Source organism: Trichechus manatus, unplaced genomic scaffold, assembly GCF_000243295.1.
Source record: "Trichechus manatus latirostris isolate Lorelei unplaced genomic scaffold, TriManLat1.0 scaffold00028, whole genome shotgun sequence".
Lineage (NCBI taxonomy): Eukaryota > Metazoa > Chordata > Mammalia > Sirenia > Trichechidae > Trichechus > Trichechus manatus.
Genome location: NW_004443964.1, coordinates 7,152,024 through 7,162,469, shown reverse-complemented (window position 1 = coordinate 7,162,469; position 10,446 = coordinate 7,152,024). Strand labels below are relative to the sequence as shown.

The following is a 10,446-nucleotide window of genomic DNA, read 5'->3' as shown; positions in this document are numbered from 1 at the left end:
GAGAAAGCGAGCGCTAGAATGGTGAAGTGATTTGTCAGCAGAGTAGGCAAAAATTCAAATTTTTTCCCAGCTGCATGTACTGTCTCACTTAGCCTCAGGTGGTGATTACAGAAAATACTCGGGAGAAAATCCACATTATGACCCACTTTTTTTGCTAGCAAAGTTGCATATGTGGAACTGGACGTACCTAAGCTTTCTGAACAAAGAGGATGAAAAGTTCTGCTGCTAGTCATTTATATAACTTTGTTATTCTTTGTTCTGCATCAGCCTGTCAGAAATGTGAAGCAGCCTGATTTCTTCCTTAAAAGATTACTTCTAGTAGGTTTACTCATAGCATGTTTTTTTCCTAAGCTTCAACTTTCTATTTAACATTCTTCAGAATAAAGAAAACAGCTCATTTTAAACAAGAAGTTTATTTAAACAACAAGACGCTTGACTTGAAGGGAAAACTATCTAGGATTCGTTTCTTTTAGAGTAATTTATCCCTACTTAAAGACAGATTGCCCTACATGTAACAGCTACGTACAAAAAAGTTATAAAATTGTCCGTGGTTTTACAATGATAAATGAAAAAACATTAAAATTCTCCAATCAAACAAGGTATGCAAGGATTTTTTATGTCGTCGTTTTTTGTTAAACAGTTGAGAGCAAAATAACTTACTGGAATATAAAGATAAGAGCTGAATGAGCATGCCACTAATGGAGAAAGGGGGTATTTTCACAGAACCAGTATTTTTCCCCATCCCATCTCCACTTGATGTCAATCAAAACATACCATTGGCCATTTAGTAAAAAAAAAAAAAAAAAAAATGCAATATGTTTGTGCACATACACCAGTTACTTTATGTACAATAAAGGAATGGGGAAGGGGAAAATGAAAGAATAGAGAGAACTATACTGTAGTAGTCAGGATGTGGTGGAACCAAATTGTTGTGGTTTTCTAATTGAGAATGTATTCTTGGTCTGTAGGAACAGAGTTCTGGAGTAAAGTAGCAGGCTCCCTTTTTAGAAGACACCTCCTGTCTGCTGCTGAAACACATCGATTGTATCTTCATCCTCCATTTCCAACTAGCACAAAAGAGAAAAATACAAATTTAGATCTTAAAATGGATCATTTTCAAATTTAAGTATTCTCAAAAAAAATGCACAAGTTCCACCTGACTCCAGTGTTCATTGTTTTAGAAGCTTCTTATTTAATCAGACTAGGTTTAAAGAACTTTTTACTTGGCCTCCTTTCTAATGAAGGACGTAGAAACCTAAGTTAAAAAGTAAACACGTCCATGAGTTAAATCACCTCACGTTTAACTTAATTGTTAAAAACAGAGGGATGATGTGTGTAAAGGATCTATTTCACTGCAATGCTGTTTAGATTAGCAAACATTAGGAATAACCTAGAGATCAATACAAACTCAAAGAAATAAACCACAGTACACCCATACATGAAATACTATGCAGCTGTTAAAGAATAAACAGTAAGATTCACATGTGCAGAAATGGAAATATCCCTAAGATAATGTTAGGCTAAAAACAAAAAAACCAAACTGCAAAACAGCTTATAGCATAACTACATCTGTGTTTATATACATAAAATGAATATATCCTTGCATATATGTATGCACAGTGGTCACCTCTAGGCAGTAAGGGTGGGGACATGAGTGAGAAGACTTTTGAACTGCTTACTATGAACAGGTTTTATTCTTAAAAAAAAATAAAATTTTATCTTTTTTTTAATTTTAAATATGGTTCAAAAATTAAGCTTACAAGGTTCATTATACATAATACAACTATTTTAACAGCAGGAAGGTTTTGGCATATATGGCAACACTGTAAAGTGAATCAGCTCTGTAACAGTTTATGCTGATAATTAAACTCAAAAACCTCTTTCTGAAAACTGGTAAGTTTGAAGGTAAGAGAGCAACCGCGGGCACACCTAAAGACAAGAAAAAGGGAACTCTGCTTCTAACAAAGTTAAAATATAATAAAAGTAGGGCTGATGCACTAAAATATTCATGGCTAAGTCTCTTGAGTCTCAATATTCTCTTCTGTAAAATGGAATTAATACTCAGTTTTAAGAATTAAATGGGTTGAGGGAAATAGAACACTTACTAAGATGCTGGGCACATGCTAATTATACTACTGTTCAAATGGGCTGCTGAGATGTTCTAATTTATCACAATTTAGCTATTTAACAAATATTGGGAGAAACGTTCTAAAATGAACCAATTCCACCTGTTTCGTACAGGGTACTTTCTTTGCAGATTTTAGAGTGCCTTAAGGTCAGTTCTGAACAGATCCTCATGATTTAGTATCTGCAATTAATACAGCAGACAAACTCCAGAAAACTTTTTTTGGTGGGGGTGAAGAAGGTTAAACACAGAAAACTCTAATTATCTGAGAGTTTAGCACTAACGAATTATTTTTATTCAGTGTTTTACTTCTAAAACTACCAAAGCAGGTCACCATATCTACTAAAATAAAACTACTGGAATGTTAAATTTTATACTAAAGCTTTTTATATGCCATCAAAGGACAAAAGAGAATATTTTTTCTCTTTTATCAAGAGAATTCAGCTCCTCCTTGTGGCTACATACAATTAATTGCGTCTCAGAGACTGGCAATCACCAATGGAAATTTCTTGAAAATATCCTTGGTTCAAGCATAACCCATAGGCACTCCAAATCCTTGAAGATTATTAACAATCTGGATGTCTGCTTCATTCATGCTATCATTCATCTTGTTTTAATCAGGTGATAAAACTGAAATTCAAAGTGAAAGGTCTCCAATTTAAACTTCTGCTATCAAAATTTTTATTCCAAGACTGGAAGTCTTAAATAAAAGCTTGAAAGAGTAAAAAGAAAACAAGGAGCTTCTGCCACAGGAGACAGCCCAGCCTACCCCATGCAAAAGAACATAATGGCAGTGATATGTAAAGAGATTAAGGGATCACGGAGTCGCCTTTTGTAGTAAGGGTTTGGAAAGCCACCTATTATCAGAGCCCTCCAGGTCAAACTAAGCTATCAAGACTTGCAGTTCAAGCCACAAGGATTCAGGACTGAGGGGCTAAAATGCTTAGAATCAGCAGTCAGTCAGTCATCTGAGGGGAACCTGGGTATGGTCAAGGGCTGCGGCAACAAAAAGAAAACTACATTCTGCAGAAGAGAGATATGAGCCTTAATTATTTACTCCAAATAATGCTGGTAATACGGGAAAAAAAAACTTATTGAAGTAACTAAACGATCTTTTTGCTTTACTAATAACTGTATTTTCCTTTCTGTTCCCTGTTAGCCATATTTCACATAGCTTTGAACGCTGATAAAGAACTATAGTCCAACGTCTAAGAGTTCACAAATTCTTCAACTAAGTTGTTGAAAAAAATTACCAAAAAATGCTGATTTTTCCACTTAGCATCAAGAGATTTTTACCTGTGCAGGTGTGTCTGTTTCATTGATTGGCTGCCCGTCAAATCGGAATCTGATCTGCCTCATTGACAAACCCTGAACAAGAGAGTTTTAAAAGGAGTAAGAAGTATGTAAAGAAACGATAAGAGCCTCATATAGAAAAACTATGTGTATTTTGCCATGAACATATTAAAAAGGATACCTAAATAAATTATCGCCAATATGTTACCATTTCTATGTTAAATATGTAAAATAGGTAGGTAAAAATATTTGAGTTGATTTTTACTTCCTTTATAGTATCTTCTTTGCTCTTTTGGGAAAAATAAATCATTTTTTTCAATGTCTTTTTAAAAGAGCCTTACTGCTTTTGAGACCATAGCTACTCCAAGCTTGAACAGTTCATACAGTGAGACAAATACTGCACTTAAATGAGCTAGAAAAATATTGAAATAAAATTTAAATGAGATGCACACAGCAATATTCCTCAGTGCAAATTAAAAGAGGAAAAAAAATTCATCCTTAATAATAATGAAAACTGGAAGTCACCTAAAAAGGTGTAAAGATTAAAACTTTGCTACACTGACTGCATTTCCACCCAAGCAGTTCCTACCACTATCCAAGAATAACCGATGTCCCATACCCAGGACAAAGCTCCGCAGTCAGGACGTTTCCACCAGAACACAAGGCAGTAACCGTCCTAAATAAAACCTCAATCCATACCCATGAAATTCCTGGAATAACTAAAAAAAAAAAAAGCACCTGCTTTTTTATTTCCGTCTTAGTACTTACCAAAATCCAATTATTTATTTGCCAATCTCTCACTAGAAACTAAGCTCCAGGACAGACAGGAACCTTGACTGTCTTGGTTACACTGTATCCCTGCACACGGAGGTGCTCAGTAAATACACAAAATAAATGAGTGAAAAGTAATATCCATCTAAACATGCTTCATTTTCTTTTTTATTCAAAAGAAATATCAACAGCAAAACCACAATAAACTAAGAAAAAAAGAAAGAAATCTAGAGCCAAGAAGCTGGGGAGAAGCTTCTTAGAATTTAAGAGTTACATTTAGTAGAGTTCAGTCCCAACAAATTTTTATATGCATTTAAGGAAGAGATAAATGAGCCTAAGCATGTTCCTTCTGCAAAAACTGATTCTAGGTGTACTGCTTATCAAGCATTGATTACCTGACAAAGTGGCGGGGAGAGCGGAACAGGAGTGAAGAAGTAAAGATGCTGGCAACTACAGTCAAATGAAGACAGGAAAATAGAGCACCTTCGGAGCTATGTTGTGAAAGCCTGCACCATGCGCAAATTACAAACTTCAATTATTGTTTCACAAACTCCCGGCTTCAACTGATATTTAAGAACAAATTAAACTGAGTTCCTAGGACTAAAAATACTGACACAAAGTATTCAACAAACACTTGCGTGACACCTGTATATTCCCTTACTTAACGAGGATTCAGTCAGTCTTTAAAACTACCTGCACCAGAAAGATAGCTTTCCTTTAAAACTCTAGTCTAACAACTGTTTGACACATACTACTTTCAGACTAGATCTTGTCAGGAAAACAAGCAATCCTCTTCCTTCACTACATCCACTGGTAAAGTCAATGGTGTGGCCATGCAGGGGAATGAAAGGCAGAGCCAAAAGAATGAAGAGAACACAAGTAAATCATATCTCCTTCAGTGTCATCTCTATTTTAAAGATATGTTCACACACCAGAATGATTAAAAGAGCTATGAGGAGATTTTTGAAAGTCCCCGACATAATAAAATGTATCACAATTAAGTTATTACACAATTACAATTTCCCGTAACTCAGTTTTTCAGCTAAAATAACTCCTGCTTTTTATGCTTTTATCTATAAAAGCTCTTCCAACTAAAGCCTAACTCATGGATTTGCTAAAGCTCAAAGTCCAAAATTCAGGAAACTGGTTTTTAAGATTCCAGAAATGATGTAAATTCAAACAATGAATTTACCATAAAGCAGTATTCGAGCACCTGTATAAATCCCATCCCTGAGCTCTGCCCTGGGAGAGCTGTGAGGTCTCTCTTTGGGCCTGTTTATTTCACAAAAATGAGATGGAGTAAACACGTGAACCTGTGCTCTCTGAAGCCACCTAACACTCCACAAAATAATCTGTTAGGGTGAGCCCACACTGAAATTGAACAGTATGCTATGAATCAGTTAGCTGAAGGCTATGTGGCTACCACAGAGTAGGCACACGAACTCGAATTCCACAACCAACCTTTGGAGATATTAGTTTGAATGTTCTCTATTATTTTAAAGTATATACTGAGCATTCTATGTGCCATGGACTGGTCTAGGTGCTGAGATGCAACAATGAACAAAAAGTCTCTATCTTCACTGAGCTTACAATTTAGTGGAGAGACAGATAAAAATAAGTAGTGAAAAATACAGAAATCCAACCAAAAATAAATAAATAAAAGGATGGGGAGTGATGGGAACAGGGCTACTTTAAGATAAAGAAGGCTTCAAGGTAGTAATTGAACAAGACCAGAATAAAATGGTTGTGAGCTATGTGATTGTTTAGCTCAATACTGTCCAAAAGAAATAATAATGCAAGTCACACATTTAATTTAAAAATTTCTAGTAGCCATGTTAAAAATAGGTACAATTTTAATATTTTAACCTGATACATTCAAAACACTATCATTTCAGCGTGTAATAAACAAAAAGATTAAGTTTTTTTTCATACTCAGCTGTTAAAATCTGGTGTGTATTTCACACTTATACAGCACATCTTAGTTCAGACTGGCCACATCTCAGGTGCTCAATAACCACATGCGGCTTGTGGATACCATACTGAACACAGGGTTAAGAATGTAATTTGCAGATGGATTTGATCGAGTTATAAGAGCATCATCAAGGATGATTCTAAGCTTTTGACCTCAACAACTGGATGTAGAATGGTGCCATTTATTAGTGGGAATGCCAGAAGAAAAGCAGATTTCTGGAGGTAAAAATCAAAAGTCCTCTTTTGTATCTTCCATTTGAGATGCCTATTAGGTATCCACTGGAACCTCTCCAGAGATATGATGCCAAGTGAGTTCATTAGACAGTAAATATGAGCAATTAATCTTGACAGAGAATTCCTGGTCAAGATTTTCAACTGCCAAAAAAGCTTTAGCTATGCAAACTAGATTGGATAAATACTTTGTTTTTTGATAGCCTGTACCTAACCTGTAGAAGAAAAGCAAACCCGTTGCCATGGAGTCACTTCCAACTCATACTGACCCTAAAGGACAGAAGAGAACTGCTCCATAGCGTTTCCAAGGAGCAGCTGGTGGATTTGAAAAGCTGATCTTTTGGTTAGCAGCTAAGCTCTTAACCACTGAGCCACCAGAGCTCCAGCCTGTACCTACTACCCTTAAAAAGAAGCAGGGAATCAGCCCTATTGTGACACTTCAACTCTTTTCCTTAGAATGAGAGAAACCTTTTGAAAAACAAATGGATACTGTTTCACTCAGAACTCCAAGTTTTCCCTAATTTAATGGGAAAATTGGGATAGTTTTCCAAGCTCTTCCTGGATCAAATCTTTATATCATATTTACACAGCAACAGATAAGTAGCAGAATATAATTACATTTTTTATGGACACTCAAGTGCTTCTATTTCCTCTAGTAGTGCAAACTGAGAGTGGCCCCAACAAGTTACTAGTCATATATAATCCCAACCTTAAACATAATAACTAGGAAAATTCAAGGTAAATTTTATTTACCCTGAGTAATACTAAACTGATTTTAACACAGAAAGAAAATGCAAAATTTTTTATTAACCCAGTAACTCTCCATTTGTAGGACAATCTTTTGGAGCACAAAGAATGTTTTTTTTGTTTGTTTTTTCTAGCACCTGGTACAATGCCCCAAACACATGGTGGGCATCTGGTAATTATCAGATAAATAAAAAGCTCCTTTGGGGCGCCTACAAGTAATACGGGAAGTCAAAATTATGACCATTTTAGGATAGGTAGAGGGTATCAATAGATATGTATAGTAAAATGTTAACGGTTAAATCTACAGAGTGGACATATGGTTATTCACTATAAAAATCTTTCAACCTTGCTATAGGTTTGAAATTTTTAATAAAATGTTGTAAATTCTGACCATTTAAAGCTAAAATTTAGTAGTAATTTAAAAAAAAAGTCAAAAGATATTCAGAGAATTTTATTCAAAACCGACATATCTAAGCATGAGTTTCTACTCTGTATACAAAAGGATTACCTTCTTAAAAAATTCTCCTATAACCTGAAGGGGCACTAGTGTTTCAAATATGGAAGACGCCAGTGAATAAATTCTTTAGATTCATAGTACAAATTTACTCATTCTTAGGAGGATTCACTAAAACTCTTCAAATAAAAGTATACTAAAGATCCTAACTTTGTAAGGAACTGTAAGAAAGTTGGGAGCCCTGGTGGTGCAGTGGTTAAGAGCTCAGGCTGCTAACCAAAAGATCGGCAGTTCGAATCTACCAGCTGTTCTTGGAAACTCTTATGAGGCAGCTCTACTCTGTTCTATAGGGTCACTATGAGTCAGAATTGATTCAATGGCAATGGGTATAAGAAAGTAAACATGAAAAATTAAAAAGCACAGCATTCTATTACATTGTAAATACATTACTCATAAAAGCTTCAAACACTCCAAAAAAAAAAAAAAACCTTTATAACTTCAGTATCTTCACTATTTCTTTCAAACGCCCTTAGGAATCACAGATGATGCTCAAATATCAACTCAGACTCAATTTCCCAATTTATACACGTCTAAGTCGCCTTCTACTTTGAGCCTATTTTTAGAACTCACATGGTAAGTTTTGCTAGACTAATAAAATGATTTTCCCAACTTTTATACATTACACATTCAGTGTAGACCAAAAAATATACTTCAGCCAGGTTATTGTTGGATTAATCGATCTAGGTACTAGTTTTTGCTATACTTGCAAAAACTCGTCTTTAAAGTTGCCTTTGTCTTGTTACACTCAACATTACAAAAGGGAGCTCTCTGTCTTAGTTAAAATCAGGCATCTACCTCCCAGCATCAGTTCAAATCAAGAGAGTTGACCTTTCTACTTCCCCCTCTTGGCATCTACTCACTATTTTCTGAGTAAAATGCAAATGTTCCTATTATACAGGAATGTTTATGCTTCGTTCAGTGAGGTTAGATTTTTCTGACCTCTACTATTAGTGTGGAAAAGAAAAACATCACAATTTGCATGCTTCATGAAAACTGCAATGACCTTAATTTTATTTCCAAGTTGATTAAAATACTTAAAATAAATGTTTGACACAAGACAAATTTAAGTGGATAAAAAAGAACCTGTCAAGAAATTTTACTAAGTTCATGCTTTTCTTACATGCCCTTGGGAAGAAACCAAGTGTTGTGAATATACCTTGATGCACTTCTGGCATATGACTAGATCATATATAATACTAACCAACTCATGGTAAAGATTTTCATGAGGAATCAATATACCAAGTGTATGATAAAACTGCTATGCCAAGTTCATATTCATTTTACCAAAGACAGTAATTATAATACTTGCCAGTCTAGTTCCTATTCTCAAGAAAATAAAATTTGTTTGTTTTTTTAAGAATATTACTCAGTGGAAGTGCACATATCAGTTCCTCACCTGTCGTTCACAATAGGCTTTCATTAGTTTACTAAGTGGTGTATGCCTCTTAATCTTAAATTGCACCACAGAACCATCCTGCCCCGCCACCTTCAAATTAATATGATCGTTGTTCTCAGTCTTGACTCCTTCCTGTTGAAAGAAAAATAAAAGTATAATTTGGAAGATGTGAAAAACAAACGCCTTTTAAAGCAGCAGCAAAGCTGCCTCAGAAATCAACAGGTTTCTCCTTCTGTACAATAAAGCAGCATACAGCTGTTTTCAGCCTCTGAAATCAATCTGAAAGATGAGAAATCCTGGAGCAACAATATTAAAACAGCTGTCACAGAAACAGACAAGGAGCCTACATATAACAACAGATTTTCAAAGACGGGTCCCACCCAATTTACTGTAATTCTCCCAAAGTTAAATTTTCTAAAATGTCATATTTTGTCACTCCCAAAATATATCTTTCCCCCTAAAAGTTAAAAATAAGTGTCCTTTCTCTTTCAAAATGCATTAACTACAAATGCTGAATTAGGATGCCAAGAAAAAAATAAATCTAGAGCTTGCAATTCAAAACTCATTACAATTCTCTCGTTAAAAGTTACCGAACTCAATAACAAATCTCAATCTACATAAAAAAATCTAATCGAGGAATATACCGATTCTCTCTGGAGCAGCAGTAATAACTCAGAACCACAATAAATATTCACCTCTATTAGCAGCTTCGTTTTTATTTTTAGTTGAGACCGCTTATTCTCCCTCCCCTTTGTTGTCAATGGGTCAAACGGAGTTTTACTCCAAGTTTTTCTTGTAGATTTCGACCTAACCTGAAATTCACTAAAATCAAGTGCAGGAGGAATTCTGTACCCCCTAAATCACTTCAGATAGGAGCGTGGGTTCCAAAACAAACCGAAAAAAGAAAAACTCTTGGCCAGGAAGATTAGAGTCCTAGTCCTACCGGGAAAAGCCTCTGATGTCTCAAAAACCGCGTCAAAAAGTTAAGCCCTACAAAGTCTCTCTGCTTATACATCTGCCTCCAACTTCTTGAAACCACATGGTCTGCGCCGGTTAGAGGCTATTTGGCATCCAAGGAAAAACCGCTGCTCCTCCTCCTTCGGGCCCCTCAGGCCATCAAAGTGGGAAACACGCCCCGGGAATCCCCCAAGCCCCTCACGACGGCCCGACAGGCATCTGGCCTCCAGCCCCCTCAGCGACCCATTGATTCACCCCGAGCCCTAAAGGGCTGCCGCGGCCCCTGGCCGGGGTCCCCAGAAGCCCGCGGCCCCCATCCCCTGAGAGAGAAGCCCAGGGCGGAGAGGACTCCCTCGCCACCACGGAGGCGGCACCACCCGCCGCGGCTCGGCGCGGGGTTCGCGGGGGGTGAAGACACCGCGCGCCCTAACGCCCCTCCTC

At 36.5% G+C, this 10,446-nt stretch overlaps 1 protein-coding gene across 1 annotated transcript in view; it reads right to left on the bottom strand.

Moving 5' to 3' along the window:
- Nucleotides 1–394: 394 nt before the first annotated feature.
- SUMO2 (small ubiquitin like modifier 2) overlaps nucleotides 395–10,446 on the bottom strand; it is an 11,041-nt gene continuing 989 nt past the window's right edge. Inside the window, exons 3-5 of the mRNA XM_023729426.1 lie at nucleotides 9,049–9,231; nucleotides 3,422–3,493; nucleotides 395–1,067 (exon numbers count right to left, since the gene is read on the bottom strand). Coding sequence (XP_023585194.1) covers nucleotides 1,005–1,067; nucleotides 3,422–3,493; nucleotides 9,049–9,231 — 318 coding nt within the window. The 3' untranslated portion in view covers nucleotides 395–1,004. The remainder of the gene's footprint in view (nucleotides 1,068–3,421; nucleotides 3,494–9,048; nucleotides 9,232–10,446) is intronic.